We start from the raw sequence: 17101 nt of genomic DNA on the forward strand, positions 1-17101 counted from the left end.
CCAGGGAGGTGTAATGTGTTTGCAAAGCAGCATCTATTCTGAGTGATCGATGTGTGATTTTCGATCTCTCGTGCTTATGGAGTTAAGCAGCTTTCAAACAACGTTCTCAAATTTTAGCCGCGGGCTACAAAATGCAGCGTGGCCATAGCAACAGCATCCGATGTATTTTCCTCCTCTTGGATACACATCCTCGAGCCCCCTCTGTGATTGGACGAGCTCTCTTTGGATGTCACTAGGGCAACCGAATGATGGGAATTTTAACACATGAACGGAAATGTCTCCTCTGAAATTCACTGGCTCCCTCAGTGCGGGTCCCATTCAACCACGGGTGAGGCGTACACGGCGCGAACACGGCCATTGGACTGTTCCTGTGTCCATCCGATGAGGGAGGACCCTTTTTTCCCCCCCTTTGCTTTGCTACGGGAGCCGAGCGGGGACCGGCTGGTTACGCAGCGGCCGTGGGTCTCCACCCGAGAGTATGGCGGCTGTAATTGCACTGGATCGCGGGGGAGAATCGGGGACATGCCAGAGATGGTGAAAAGGAAACAAAGAGACGCACACTCATCATTTCAATGTCGCCGTATTTCTTTAGTTTGTGTTGTTATTTTTCCGGGTCGGACTGCAGCCTGAAAGATTGCTTCTGCAGTTTTTTCTCTGGCTAAAAAAAAATAAAAGCCAGCGTTTTTTCCAGCGTCCTCGATGGAGCAAGTTTATTATTTTTTTTTAATGATGCATAGAGAAGGGTGAGCTAGGCAGATGAAAACCCGCACAGTCCTCTTCATATTTCCATCCTCTGTGCACATTTCTGGACAACTGCAGTCCTCGGATGCTCGTGTAGCTGTCAGAGTCTGGCCTGCAATGGGGAATTTCTACAATGAAATCCATCTTGGGGCTCTGAGTCTTTGTGCTCTGCCATAGCTGAGCAGCGGCGAGCAAAGGCTGTGTTCTTGTCAACTCGTTCAGAATGGGACACGAATGGTGAATGTTATACATGCATTCATGTCAACGACGCGCGGAGTTTGATCCCTTACGACTTTATTAAATCCACAATGCGCGAGTATAAAGTGGTGGTCCTGGGCAGCGGTGGGGTCGGGAAATCCGCCCTCACCGTGCAGTTTGTCACCGGGACGTTCATTGAGAAGTACGACCCCACCATAGAGGATTTTTACCGCAAAGAAATCGAGGTGGACTCTTCGCCATCGGTGCTGGAGATCCTTGACACCGCTGGTACCGAGCAGTTCGCCTCCATGCGAGACCTGTACATCAAAAACGGTCAAGGATTCATATTGGTCTACAGCCTCGTCAACCAGCAAAGCTTCCAGGACATAAAGCCGATGAGAGATCAGATCATAAGAGTGAAAAGGTGGGTGAAATGCAGCACAAGAGCACAGCTGTTTTCATAGTGTTAAGTGTGAATGTTGGAGATCATTTGGCACATGTATCGTAGCCTGATGAGAGCCATGGAGGTTCAGGATGGGCTTAGGCCTGGTCTGGAAACTGCTTGAATAAAGATGCTGCACATCTTCAAGGCAGGTTATAAAACACCACATACTTTTTCCAGTTTTCTCTCCCACAACTGCTTCAGGTGGACAGATGCCCTCACACTGCTGTATCAGCTTATCAGTCATAAAGTCCACTAAGTTTTCAAGACTTTCTATGTTTAACTTTTGACAACAGTGCTGATCCAAAATACACTGGCAGCATACTAAATACTGTCTGTGATGTGCCAGGCTGCTGTTATGTGGCCATCAACGTCCATGTTGCCGGATGCTGCAACCCCTCTGAAATCCCCAGAATACCCAAGATTCAATGCAACAAAAACTCTGCGGAGCTTCACAGAAGCACAGTGTTAAGTAGTGAACTATAGAGGAAAACACACACTATAATGTGAGCCGGGTTCCGCAAAGGAAAGCCCTTTGTTTTTAATCTACAAGCTGCACAATCTCTCCAGGAAGAACAGCGCAGTGAAAGGTGTCTCGGGCACTGTTACACAGATGATCCAGATATGAGGTCACAGGAGCGAGCTGCTGACTGATAGCTGCTAGAAGATAGTGTTATTGTTGCTCCGAGCCAACCTAGACCCATGAACTGCGCAGACATAGTCCATTGTATGTTCACTTGCTGACATTGCATGATGTAATAAAGCCAACTGTGAGCTTATATGTGCAGTGTCATATAGATGCAGCTGCTCAAATAGTCATTCATGGATCTGTTAAGTCAACGTTTGTGTGTTTCAGTGTTCTGGCAACATACACTGAGCTGTGACTGTAGGCTCATCAGTCATTGTAAGTGTTGCAGCCAGTCAAAGTAGTCTAAATCGGAAGCTTACAGCTCATACTATTTACTCTGAACACTAATTGCGATAACATGAAGCAAAACAAACAATGCTTTGTGTTTTTTTTTTTTGTTTGTTTGTTTGTTTTGGCTGCTTTCAGTTTTTTTTATTTAATTGGATTCAAACTTTTGCAACTGCACACCCAAAACAGTTCTGTTTTGTGGCCCTATTTGAAAGAATGGGGTCAACGTGTTTCCTCCACATGAGTTGCAAATGGGAAGAGGTGTGTTCCGTCTGCACCACGTGAGTGTGTATCAAAGTGTAAATGTGTACGTGCATGCTCACACAGCAGATGCAGCTAGGCTGTTATGTGATTTCACACCTCGCACTGAGTTTGGCGCTATCGCCAAATCTCACAGCAGAATTTATTCTGGAGCAAAAACATCACACTCCACACACTCGTCCCACACAACGGTTAATTTCAGGCCCCTGTGCTTTAGACAATCAAAACTTCAATGTTTCTTTTTGGAGAATTTCAGGTCATGCATCATCTTAGCTGCTCTTATTAAGCTTTGACTTACAGTCTGCTTGATATTCTCGTTGACCTGAGATTGTTTATAGCAACAGTGTGTACAGTATCAGCTGGTCAGAAAGAATTTGCAGCATGAGGTTTACAGACCTCAGCACCTGTCTCGTGCAGTGCTTACAGTGAACCCAACAGTTTATTCATGTTTTTGTTTATAATCAGGAAAGATTTCTTTTACTTTTACAGATTTCTCAAACACACATACAGGTTTAGTTTGACCATAGATTTATATGGCGACTTAGTGTCCTTTGGAAGCTTATAAATCTGCTTTATATTTAGAATATAGTTCATGTTGGACCACTGTATGAATGTAATGCCTACCAGATGCTTCTGTTAGGTACAGGGAATTTAAATGTCATGACTGGAAGTTATAAAAAACACACTACATGGTTGAATACTATTAAAATTCTAAAAGCCCATTACAGCTTGGACCATGTAATTCTGTTTTGTATCATATGTAACTGCAAGAAATGCATTAATGTTTTTTGTATTATCAGTCACATAGGTGATATTTGAAAAGAAATGGCTTGTTATTGAAAGACAAGGGAGAATAGAAGTCTAACAAACTTCCTGTTCAATATCCATTGTCTAAGGAGTTTCCCAAGAGCTCCTTTATCTAAATTTAGCACAATTCATAAGGAAATCTCTGTTCAGTCAATTATTTCCCCCCTTGAATTATACCAGTTGGTGTTTTATAGATTGTTTGAAAGCCTGATAAGTCACCTTTACAACAATGTTTGACTTGTAAAGTTTATGCGTCTGTTGAATGAGAAACGTGGCTAAACATGTGGGCAATGCCGCCAAAAATGTGCAAAAATCACCTGCAATATTCCCTCATTGGTATTCAGTCATCATTCTGTCAGTCGTGTGCAACTCACAGATGTATGACTGGCACTTGTCTGACACCAAACTGATAGGCATATCAGACTGAGGTTCTGCAGCCAGTGGAGATCTCCAGAATCCTGGACCTAACTCCACCATCCACCGTTGTAATGCTCTCCCACACAGAGCCAGGATCATCACAGAGGAGCTCCAGAATATAAGTGGGAAGAGGCCTGCCTCAAGCAAAGACTTCAACCCAAATAAAACACTCAGAGGAGAGGTTTGGGTGTGCTGTAGTGCCAGTGATAAATCATCAGAAACTCCAGACTACCTAAACGTTTAGCCGTGTTTGTCATTCCACAGAAGCACAATCCTAATAAGTTATACCTTGCTGTAGCGTTTACTCATCAGGCCTCATAATGGTGCATAATACAAAAACAGTTGGTAAAGAGGGGAAATAATCAGTAAAATACAAATTTCTTGACTTTTTCTGCTGATATTAGTTGGAAAGACATATAAAAGAGGTGAAAGATGTAAAACAACAAGAGACAAAAAAGTCAACAAACTGCATAAATTAGCTGAGATGTTGTAGCCTTGATATTTCTTTTTAAAAAGTGTTAGCAAATACTTTTGAAAAATGTAAATTGAATTGTAATTTCTCACTCCAAAATAAAAAGAACAGGAAAGGTCGGACCTAAATTCCTCCAAACTGCACCACTTTGTTTGGTCACTGCATCAAACCAGCCCTAAATTAGTTTGCAAGTTGTACAAAATGCAGTAGATTGTGGTGAAAAACTGTTGTGAGGGGGAGCACATGCATTCTGCAAGGGAAAATTAAACGCTGTTCAAACAAACAAATCAAGTTGTCTCATTAATGGGGAGTACACGACTCCCAGCTGGTAAATCTGCACAAAAATAATGAAGCTTTCAAACTCCAGCTTGATTAAAAAGTAAATCCATTCATTTATTGGACGTTAAGGGCATATTGCACCATGTCTTAGGTGTACATAGACAGAAACTTTCTGACAGGAGATGATAAATTCATTGTAGCAGAGCAAATACCACCACTGTCTGACTTGGAGAAAACATTTATATACAAACAATCCTTCTCCAAATGTTGAACAAACACATAAATGCCACATATTTCAAATTTATTGCAATCCCTATAGCGTGAAATCAAAGTGGCAAAGCAATAAGCTCTGGATGATAGAAGACAAGAACAGCAGGAATGTTTGGCATTAAATATGTTTAATGCTAAGCATTCCTATGCACCCATTTCCAGAAATTGATCTCCTTTGTTTTTGGAAAGAAAGAAAATAATGTGAACAGTAACTATATGCATTAGCACCAATGTTAAAATCGCTTGAGTTATAATGCCAACAATAAAAAACATTGAGTCTGATTAAAATGATAAAGATAAATAGCGTTTCCTATGAGGTAGAAGTCGCTAATCAAATCGGTTCCTAAAGATCCGAAGCTGGAATTCAGCAAGTTCAGGATGTTCCCAGCTGCTCAAAGAGATCTGTGGGAAATTCCCAGCATCGGTAGGAAACACAAAGACATGAAAAGAGAGACATCTGAAAATGATAAGAAATGAGAGAAGTCATCAGACAAAGGGAATTTTCCTCTTTACGCCCCTTTGCCACAGATTGCTGGAATGGTTTCTGGTGGCTGTGTAAGATTTTGCTCCCCTGTCGTATGAAAAGTGACTGTGAGGAAGCGTAAGCGGCTGGATTGCTCTTGTGTTTCGCCTCTTCGTCACTCCTCACTGCCAAAACACTGATGACCCGTCACGACCATATCGGCATCAGCTCAGGTCAGAGGCACTGTTGTGTGTCGCTTTCACTCTGAACCCTGTCGGCATCTATCAGTGCCTGCTGATAGCAGCGTGGTAAGACTCATGATTACACCCTGAACGGCCTGTGTTGGCCAGGGACCTCATCGCTCCTCACTTCAGCTGCAGCGATACGTTCTGATTGGTGACTTAACAGACCGTAGTCGAGGACAGCGTAGAAGACAGAGGTGAAACAGGGTACCATAATAAACCATGTTGTTCGCATTGCTGTCCTGCAGTCATGGTGCAGCAGCATCTGCAAATTATTGTTCTGTCCTCTTTGCATTCTTGTGCATTACTAAGATGTCTCTTCAAGGCTTGCTCATGTGCCAGTTTATTGAAAGGATTACGAGAGGAAAGAGCAGCAGCATCCCTTGCTGTTTTTGTCTTGTGTGCCAGCTGAACAAACAAACAGATCTAAAGGTCAGTAATGATTACTTAACAGTTGACCTGGTATTTAGACACATTGTCAAAGCCCTCCCTAGCAGTGGACTGTTGCTCCAAACCCTCCACTGAAATATTTTTTTCAAACATCTACAAGTATTTTTCCACTTCGCATCAAGTCCTACCTTCAGCAAGGACCAGATTAGTCAGAGGAAATGCCAGAAACAGGTGTGTAAACAGGTTTAAAATGAATAAGCAAGTAACAGTTTAGCAATATAACATTGCTGTGGATCTGAGGATGTTTAGCGCTTGAAATTACTATTGATCTCTGTTATCTGCATCAGGAACCTTCCTGATGATGGTCTGTTAATTTTTTCCCCAGTGAGGCTGAGATTTATATAATTACAATGAAATCTGCAAACCTTCATGATCTTCTAAGAATATATAAAATATCATTTTGGCTAAACTTTAGCATGCTGCTACTTACACTTGACATTATCAGTAGGTTAGTTTTCCTCCAAAGTGCACCAGCTTGGCTCTTTGTTCCGAAGGCTGTTGTCTTGTTAAGAATTAGCTCATTAAATAGCAATAACAAGCATGTGTTATTCTACTCTTTCAAAGTGGTGATCTTTGATAAATTAAGACGATCCAACTTAAAGTAGGCCTGATAAAAAGAAGCAGCATAAAGAAAACAGCTTGAAAGTCAGTTTCTCGTCCTGTTGCACACAATTGAACCATCCTAGGTAACTATGAAAGACCTTTTTGATAGGAAGTGTAAACATCTTTGGCTCTCAGCTGCCTGAAGCCACAACACAGCAGGCGATGAACAGCCAGGCCAGCAGCAGGCTGACACATTCTCCAGCACGCTGACTCTGTGTGTTATATCATATGCTACCTTACATTATATCTCACACTGTTTCCTTCACCACATGGATGGTTCCTCAACCTTCAAAGGAGAATGCAAACCTTCGGGGGGGGGGGATGATGCGTATCCGGTAAGAGCAGTTGTCCTTTATAAACCATCTCATGCTTGTCTGCACTTAAACTTCTGTGGATTAAAGATAAAGTAGCAATAATGTGTCAAACAGTATGTTTTGGTTTTATTTTGGATTTATGGGGTTGGTATTTAAAGGTACTCCATTAATTTATTAGTGCTTTGTTTAAAGAGTCTTTAAACCCCTAACATGGACCCCACCTCAATAATCCTGAAAACACTTCCATTAATGACATTATACTAATCTCTATAAAAAGGTGTCCTTCTTATGAATAGAATATGCAGAATCTGGGGAAAAGGGATCATTTTGGGAACAAGCAGCTTTCTGCTTTATAGTCTGCTTAGTCTTTATTTTATTAGTTTTAAAAATGTTTTTTATTTGCATTCAATCACTCACCTGTCCAAATGTTCATGAAATAATCCATTATAGTCAAGATATTTGTTTGTCATTAAACAATATCATTTGTGTCCTGATTAAACCTCCTGTAAAAACTGAATATTTAACTTAAAATTGGTGGAGTACTCCTTTAACTAAAATATTATGTCAAACATATAAACTATATGCAGAATCCGGCCGGGGTCAATATATTTGCTTCCACAAGCTGTCTGGCTTTCATGTGTAGCTCATTTGCTGTCTGATTGTCTGATTAGTATTGATCAATCACATTTGAGCAGTTGATTGCATACATGCAGGAAAACACAAAAACACTTGCAAAGAGAACTTGTGGTGATGACAATTTAGGGTTTTTGAATGTTTGTGCTATAAAAAAAAGTAGTGCTTAAAAGAAAAAAGTGCTGACCTTGTGTATGAGTTTCCATATGGACCGAAGTTAGTCCAGGTATTTATATTGTGCCGTGAATCCGCTGTGCAAGATGAGAGTTTACACAGAGGACGTCAGAGTTAACTCAGTGACTGTAAAGAGGTGTTGTTGCAAAACAAGCCCAAATCATCCCCCTTCCATCACCATGCTTGACATTGTTGGTGTTGTTGCTGATATGCTGTGTTTGGTTTTTACCATTTGTAGTGTTGTTTGTTATGGTCTTGTCTTCTCTGAGGAAACTGATGAGTAGAGGTGTGCCATCTTAAGTAACTCACGATTATATTCCGGTTCAGGTTGCTATATGCTATATTATTGCTATATTATTATTGCTATATTGCTATATGATTCAATTATTAAACGATTAGCCCGGAGAGGTTTTTTCTCACTCCATGGCTATATTCATACTACTTTATGGTCCATTCAATCTCCATTAATTCAAATAACCAAACAAATTTATATCTATCTTGTATTTACATATGTTGAAGAATTACATAAATCCATCACACACGAAACATATTTTTTTTATCTTGTCTTCAAATATTTCCATGGAATCTGCAGGACAAACGTGTTAGCAATAGTTTGGCACAACAACCAGTGGCATACAAATGGAGTAAGTCTTGTCCAGGCTATGTTTGTTCTCATGCCCATAAAAACCTAAATGTTTCCAAACAATAGCCTCCAACTAATAAATTTCCCGCTCAGTAACAGTAAAAAGCTCGCTGTAGCCTTCTTGGTATCGCTGCTGTTTAGCCATTCATACAAGGAAAGCAAGTTTATTTGTACAACACATTTCGTCTACAAGACTATTCAAAGTGCTTTACATAAAACATTAAAAGCAGTTGGTGCAGAGATAGTGTTAAAAATCAGTAAAAAAAAAATAGCATCACAATCAATTAATAAATGAAATTAAAATGATGACAACAAAGATAAGTTCAAAGTTACTGTGCAGATTTCATGGATAGATGCATGACAAAAGAAATGTTTTTAACATGGATTTAAAGGTGTCTACTTATGGTGAAAGTTTTATCTTCACTGGATCTACTCTGCTGTATCAGCTCTACTGTTTAGGAAGTCCTGTAAAGACCATTACAGAAATTCAGTCACTGGAAATGAAAAGACGAGTTTCTCCTGGTCTTTCTGGGGGACTAAACCTTTCATTTTGTTGCTGTTTCTGGGTTGGTGAAATGCTTTTAATGACAGCTTTCATGTGGCTGTTGGGAAAAACATGCTAGTGCACTGTTAACTAGAAATAGGAGATCAGCTGCTTTTTAAAAGTCTGATGGCACCATGTCCAGATTCTAACAAAATTTTTCAAGCAGCAATATTAAATTGTGACATAACATCAGAGTTATTTCTAGGTTTTAGATACAGACAAGTGTGGCATCAATATTTTGTCCAGTTGTTTTAATTTTTTCACTAAACATTTGGCAAATTCATCGTAGTTTTCAGTGGAAAGAAGCTCTGCCCTGAGCTGTTTAGGATTTGTACGTTTTTCAATCAAGAGTGCTAAAATGGTTGACTTGTTGTGAATCTTCAAATGTAAATGGAGCTTTCTGTGTCTGATTAACGTACCTTTTCCTTATCAAGAAACATGTTAACCTTAACTCAGTAAATTCGCAAATTTCACGACTTAAATCTGCAACTTTAACACATATGACTTAAAAGTTTATTGAACTTGGGTCAGACTTTGACTCACTGAATCAAGACCAAAGGTTAAAAAGCATGATGCACATCAATTCATTTCCTTAGTATGCTGATGAAAGTTCATTTACTTAAAATTCTCTGATTCAGAGCAGCATCTGAAGAATTTTAGATTTAAGTTCTGATCGTATGTTTTGCTTAAAATGAATACGTTACTTTGCTGTTACAGGTGAATGTAATTTGAACATCATTTCATTTAAATAATGGCTTATTTAGGACTGGAAGCTCAAACATTTTTCAGTATTTTTTCCTCCACCTGTGGATGTATATGTATGTTATCTGTCCATCCAAATGGCACCAGAGGGCCCAAAACATTGGTAAACATCCCCCAGAGACAAAGTCACCAGTCTTGATCTCACAGCTTGGTTAGTGAGAGACATGTCAGCTGAATATTACTCATTATTATGAAGTGAAGCAGACTGATGGATAATAAGTATGAAGTGGAAAAGCAGTGAGTCAACAAGCTGTCAGAGTATAATATTTTAATAGTTTTTTATTATATACAAGATCATACAAGAAATCTACTACATACAGTATATCACAGAAAACATCTGAAAATCCACTGAGGAGAAAAAGAGACTGACTGTATGATGTTTTTATGCAGCCCTCACCCTTCTAATCAAAAGTTGGCAAATTAATCACTAAATGCTCAGGGGTAAATTGTTCAAAAATGAATCTTTTAATCTCTTCTCACCTGTGGACCCATAAGATGTCCAAAGCTACACAGTCATGTGAAAAGTACACCCACTTTCAATTTAAAGGTTTTATGTATGGGAACATTAAATATATAGCTTATATTATATTATATTATATTATATTATATTATATTATATTATATTATATTATATTATATTATATTATATTATATTATATTATATTATATTCAGTATAATCTAATGGTTACATGCTTAATTGTTTGAATGGTTTTCCCCAACATTTCAGTCAGGTTGAGGTCTGGACTTTGGTTTGTTGCCTGGTACATTTGTTGCAGGGGTCAGGTGGAACTTTCACGTGGATTGAAATAAACTAAGTGTTTCCGCTGATCTGAGGCTTTCTGGGAGTTTGTTCCAGACATGTGGAGCATAGAAGCTGAATGCAGCTTCTCCGTGTCTCATTCTGAGTCCAGGAACTGATAAAAGACCAGATACATGTTGCATGCAGGGTCTGGTAGGTTCATACTGGGACAGGAGGTCTCTTATGTATTTTGGTCCTAAGCCATTCAGAGCCTTATAGACCAGTAACAGACCATCCTAGAACGGACAGGCAGCCAGTGTAAAGACCTCAGAACTGGACTGATGTGGTCCACTTTCTTGGTTTTAGGCTGGACTCAGTTTAAACAGATTTTCTGTAAAAACTGTACTTTGTTTTTCAGATTTGTCTGTCTTTCACTGTGTGTCAGACAGCATGATTACCTTTAAGGAGCTGGTTATGTGCCAGCAGCTTTGCTGTTACACATCAGATTCAAGGATAAATCTACAGTCTGTCAACTTCAGTGCCCATTTATCTGGACCAGTTTCAGCATTTCTCGGTCGATGTCTGCCATTTTTAAGTACTATCAGAGGAGGAAAGTATAGAGAATTAATTTTTACAACCTTCAGAGAATCTCAAAGAGGATGTCAGAAGCATCACTGCCAGTGCTTTTTGGCTCTAATCAATGATTGTTTAAAGAAACAGAAAATGTTTTATCCATGTTAAGAATTGCTAATGAAATCCTGATGTAGCAGAGCAGAAATGTAGACTGGAGATTTTCAGGATGCCCAGCATGTTACGCTGCTGGACAGAGTTAAACCCAGAGGCTGCCTTGTAGCCGGGTTCCTATGTCCATCAGCAAGACTTGTGTGAGATGATCTGCTTCATGAATTATAGATAAGATGTGTCTGGGCGAGCTTGAATGGATGTTTGCAGTCAGGGTGTTCCAATACCTCTCGGCGTTAGGCTCAAGGCTAAAGTGTGCCATGTTGTTTGTGTGCTTTGTGTCAGAGTACAAACACAACTAAGCTCAGTAATTCATTTGTCATTATGGTTGTACTGTGTTAAAAAAAAAAAAAAAGAGTTGTCCTGAATGGTTTTAAATGCTGGTGGGTCCAGAACTAGTGTGGGCAACACCCTTTAAGATGAAGCCCTGGGAGGCTCTGTATCCATGGAAGCCACCATTCCACACCTCCTATATCACTATATAGACCCTTCTCTTGGTACCAGATGTCCTTATGGTGTGTTCCTTTGGCGATGAAGCCAAAGATGAGCTCCAAAAATGTAGAAGTGTGAAGCTAAAAGTGTTGTTAATAAAAGTGAATTTATTTACATTTAACTTTTCTCATGTGTTTGTACTCGGTTCTTTTATTTTTTAGCATTTCTTATGGCAAATATCACAATTTTGTAAAAATGAACATATAATTGTGCCAGTTATGTAACATTATTTAATTATAAAAAGCAAATACACTGCATTTATACATTCTTATATCTATTTACATGATCTTTTCTGATCAAGAAGGTTACAAACTGAATGAAATGACTCAGGAATATTAATGTTTCTTTCATGTCCTGCATCATTAGCTCTTTATTTTCTGCAGTATGTGTTCAATAAAAACCAAGCAAAGAAAGTCTGATAAAATTAGATTGTTTTTTGGCTACTGTGATGTTTTCAAGCAAGAAATACAATAACTGTGAATAATTCTCTGCCAGCTCACCTAAGAAAATCATGTTCCAAGTATTACTTTGTTGTTGAACAAGCGCTCAACTTTTGAGCTTCTGTCAGGAAGGCAGGGCTTATGTTTTTGCTGGTGTTTGTCTGTTTGTCTGTCGATTAGCAAAACTACTGGACAAATTTTCATGATTTTTTTCTGAAAATGGGTTTTGGGCTAACTTAGATTGCATTCAACTCTTTGGAGGGATCCGGATCACCATCTGGATTCAGGAATTTTTTGAAGGACTCTTTATCATTGTGTGATAGGAATATTTTCAGTATATATGCATATAATGCCACGATAAATGGTCAGGGTGTTTGGCCAAAAAATACAGGAGAAGTTCAAGGCAGGTTTTACAAAATATCAAAGATATGGATCCCAGCTCTATTTTGGATACTACAATCCAGAACAGGACAGGATAAATTGAGAGAGAGCAGAGAGATTTCTGTTATGTTGACAAGATGATAATTTCATCAGTAAATGAATTACTTTGGAAGCTCTATGAAGTGTCATTATTTTCTTTTCTTTTTTTTTTAATTAAAGTAATTTTTTATTAAGGTAGTTCATATCTATTATTAGTTTTTCTATGTTTGGATGGATAGATAATAGAAAATAATCACACCTGCAAGCAGAACTCAGTTGCTTGCCTTGTTATGATTGTTTTAAACTCTTTTTTTGTTGTTGTTGTTGTTTTTTTTGTTTGGGAGTTTTAGAACTAGAATGAGACAACATGATGGAAGATCAAATGTAAGGTGGTCATGTAGCCACATACTTTACCTCCATAAGTGATGTTAATCAAAAACACACATTACCCCAACTTAAAATAAAGCCACCCGAGGGTTTCTCTGAAAAAGGACACTGCTTTGAAGTTAAGCTTTCGCCTTGCAATCTCCTCGCCCAGAACTGCGTTTTGGTGTTATTTTCATTGTGAAGGTGTGGAAGGGAATTTAAGGTTCCAAGCAAATACAACATACCATCAACCAGATGTGGTCAAGTTATTCTCAGGAAAATCACAGCTTTGCTGTTTTTGGTCACAACGGGAGTGCAGCAGATGAGAAATGGGTGCCGTATGCTAAACCTTAAAGCTCATAAACACAAGATGTAGTTTCTCCTTCAAGTTGCCCCCAAGCTGAAAGAGGGAAAGTGTCGGTTTTGGTTACACACCGACCCACCTCTGAGTTCAGCTCTTTAATTCTTCGGTAGTTCCTCTCGGCTGGTGGGCTGATCTTGAGAACAGAATGTTATACTTGAGATTAAATTTTACCTGATAATGTATTTATGAGGAGATCAAAGTCAAGAGGTTCAAGCTCATTTAATGCTGAAACGTGCAGCTCCTAACTTCTAAAAGGTACTCTGGCTACTTGGCCTGGAATACTATCAAAGCTGTCGTTTCCCCATCTCTCAAGCAACAGATGTTTCCTTGTTTGTTGTTTTCCTTGTTACTAAAGGGAATAAGTATGAGAGTTTTTCTTTCTGTAAAGAATTTAGCAGCATGTACTCTTTATGCAAGAGCAGAAGTTGAAAATCCTCAGTGTTTGGGTTATATTTTACTGTGTTGCACATTGTTAACACACACATTTGAACTCAAATGATGGGTCCAACAGATGAAAGGTATCATCTGCCTGTCGTTTAAAACAAACATTAAAGAAATACTGACGCAATCTGCTGTTTAAAGAATCTAACAACACATCATCTGTCTCCTTTCTGATGTCTTTGAACATTTCTATGTACAAACTGCTTCAGAGCACACACTGCCATCTTCCTCATTTTCAAATGTGATACAGTGATTACACCTGCAAAACTACATGCCAGCTGCTCTTTGTCAAATAAATAGTGTAGGAACCCATCTAATTTAACTGCCCGTCTCCTCTGGCTTCCCCCAAAGTAGTCCAGTTCCACAGTGACATGTTGTGCTTTGCAACATGGCAACAAGTTCAGAGCTCATAGGATTATGGCCACTTCCTCCCTTCTGGGGTCATGGCTCTACTGTCCATTTCCTGTACTCTTCTGGGTCAGGCTTAAGAATTGTGCACGAAGCTGGACGCTTGAAGGTTTGATGTTAGTGCCTCACAGCAAGAGGAAGCCACCCTGGCTCTTGACATTTAAAAGCTTACTGTCACATTAAAAGATCATGTGTGCACTAAAGTAAGAATGCTTTCAAAAAAAGATCTTTCTAGTTGGATTTTCCACTTACTACTTTTACTCCCAGCACATTACTGTCAGTTTCAGCTGACATGTTAATGTACTAAACTAAACTAAACTAAGGTGGTAAAAGTAAATTTGCAGTGATTTTGATAAATTTCTTCAAAAAAATGGTGGAAATAAACCAGCCTGGCGTCTCTACCAACTGGTTTGGGCATGTAAAAAGTGTTTGTTATGACACTACTGTTTCAAATTTAAACCATTTCAGTGTTGTTACATTATTATTACCTTCTGTTTAACATCTCAACCATTTGCTAAAAAAAAAAAAAAAAACATTTATTTATATATAGCAAATGGAAAAACACAGAGAAACATTTTTCTGTTCCTTTGTATTAGTCTGAATACCAGTAGTCTCATGGATCATCTTGCCACACTGCATCGGTTTCCTGGGAAACACAAGCTGACCAGTGCACTTTAACCTGCCACACTGCAAGAAATGCTCAGGAACAGGATAACACCAAAATCCCCAGATCCTACACATGATCCATGTGGCTTTACCACACAACTCCCAGGACCTGAAGAATCCACTGCCTGCTGCCAACATCCTGGTGCCAGATACCACAGGGCTCCTGCAGATGTTCTGTGTTCATTATCACAGTTGTTTTATCAGAAGGAAGGCAGATTTTTGGTGACAATTATACAGAACTGACAAACACAGAAGTTCTGGACCTTTATTTGAGTTCATTTTTCCCACTGATTCTCTTTCTATTAATTTCCAATAGTTTTTCTATAATCATGAGTTTCATAATAGAAAATGTGTTCTTGTTCATCAAGTGGTCCCATGACCTTTGCAAGACCCTAAAAGTTTTTATTCAGTGGGAAATTTTCATGTCTACTCTCTGCGTATGTGGGTTCTTGCCAAGTTTTCTGGCTTCCTTCCACACCCTGAAAACATACATGTTGGTTCAACTGGCAACTCTAAATTGGCCTTTAGGAAGGCGTGTGAATAATTGTTTGTCTCATTTGTCTCTATATTGTCCCGGTGATAAACTGGCAACCTGTTCAGGTCTCTCCTGGTGGCAGGTGGGAAAGATTTCAGAAATCATTTTGATTTCATATCAAATTATACTATAGGAACATACGTAAGTTCACATCAGATTGTTGGTGTGTGGAGGTGTGACCACAAATCTTCCTTCATACCTAGCTCTTGGGTGTCTATACTGGATCTGAATAACTATGGGTGATGTTACACTTTGCTGAAATAATAACCAACAAAATTTTTGTTTTGCATTGCAGATGATGGCTGTGAGTACATGCTCACAGATAGATCAGCCACTCAGCCTCTGCCTGTTGCCCAGATCATTAGAGATGATTAACCCCTTGGCATTTCTGCAATCATGCAGGAACATTCAGAGTCCTGCCTGTGACCCACTGCAATGCAGAAGGGTTTTTAAACACAAACATTTGCTGCTGTTTTCTCTGAAAGAAATTCTCCTGAATGACCTGCAGGTCATATTTCATCATGAAACTGACCAGTGGGATGAATTAGTTATGATACAGATTAATTAGGGCTTTATTTAGGACCTTTTCTTGTATTAAGAATATGCTGCTACCCAGGTCTTGAATTGTGCTTCTCTATCTTTTTAGATTATCAGGAACAAATATCTCAGATTCTCATCTCTGATGGGGGTTTTTGTGTTTTCTCAGGTACGAGAAGGTTCCTGTGATCCTGGTGGGGAACAAAGTGGACCTGGAAAGCGAGAGGGAGGTATCGTCTGGGGAGGGTCAGGCGCTGGCAGAGGAGTGGGGCTGCCCGTTCATGGAGACGTCGGCCAAGAGCAAAACCATGGTAGATGAACTGTTTGCTGAGATCGTTCGGCAGATGGACTACGCCGCCCAGCCAGACAAGGATGACCCCTGCTGCTCCTCGTGCAATATACAATAGCCCTTGGGGCCTCCGAACAGGCCTGGCAAAAAGTCTACTGAGAGGAAGCTCTGTCGACTCGCAGCAGACACAGACACACTTAGACACCCACATGCACATGCCAATTAAACTGAAGATAGATTCATGGTTGAACGCAATGGATTTTTACTCAGTGAAGCATTAAAGTTGCAGTGACATGATAATTAATAACATGTGAGTAATGCACACATTTTGAATGAGGAATGCCAGGAATTTGCCGCAAGAGAAATTGAGAAATGACAAAGAGGAACATGCCCTCGCCTTATGTTACTCTCTTTTTATTGTTTGTCTTTATCTTTTCGGTTTTAAGGGGAGAGAATTCATTCAGCGCAGATTGGAATCTTTACTTTCTGCTTTGTTAATCTGCTGTTAAGAAGTAAAAGGTTCTGTTGTGTTTTTTCATGGTTTTTGTTTCACACAGAAAACTGAGGTGCATTTCTTGTTACCATGACTGTTGCAGGTCGCCACTCCGCACAAACTCAATAAAGGTTTTTCTGAAAACCAAGAGTTTCAGACATTTAGGAGTATTTGAGTTACCGTATTTTGGGATTTTCTTCTCTCTTTTAGTTTCTGTTTCTATTGGTGGGAGTTTTTCTACTCATCACAGGGCTGAACCAAAGGGGTGACCTGAAGACACCTCCATTTTCTATTTTTTTTTTTTTAAGTTGTTCAAAGTGGGAATGGAGAGAAAATGGATAAGTCAGTGTCCTTATTGAAACATTGGTGCAGTCATTCCTTTTCCATTTCCTCACTTTAGGATTTAATAGTAAGCATAGGCAAGTCTTTCACATATCGTGTGATGTTTTGTTCTCTCTTTTGGGAGATGCAAACAGCTGATTGCTGAGTAGTAAAATAAGTAACTGCATACATCCTGATGGGATAAAGAGTATTTTTT

General features: G+C 39.3%; 1 protein-coding gene across 1 annotated transcript; it reads left to right on the plus strand.

Moving 5' to 3' along the window:
* Window positions 1-521: 521 nt before the first annotated feature.
* rap2aa (RAP2A, member of RAS oncogene family a) lies at window positions 522-16668 on the plus strand. The gene is made up of 2 exons (XM_079254457.1): window positions 522-1363; window positions 15951-16668. The coding sequence occupies exons 1-2, from the start codon at window positions 1050-1052 to the stop codon at window positions 16186-16188; spliced, it is 552 nt and encodes a 183-aa protein (XP_079110583.1). The 5' UTR covers window positions 522-1049; the 3' UTR covers window positions 16189-16668.
* Window positions 16669-17101: the final 433 nt, after the last annotated feature.

Source organism: Telmatherina bonti, assembly GCF_933228915.1.
Source record: "Telmatherina bonti genome assembly, chromosome: 15".
In the NCBI taxonomy this organism is placed as follows: domain Eukaryota; kingdom Metazoa; phylum Chordata; class Actinopteri; order Atheriniformes; family Telmatherinidae; genus Telmatherina; species Telmatherina bonti.

Coding starts and splice junctions, on each gene's coding strand:
- rap2aa (XM_079254457.1), top strand. CDS start 1,050: ATGCGCGAGTATAAAGTGGTGGTCCTGGGCAGCGGTGGGGTCGGGAAA. Junction 1,364..15,950: donor CAGATCATAAGAGTGAAAAG/GTGGGTGAAATG, acceptor GTGTTTTCTCAG/GTACGAGAAGGTTCCTGTGA.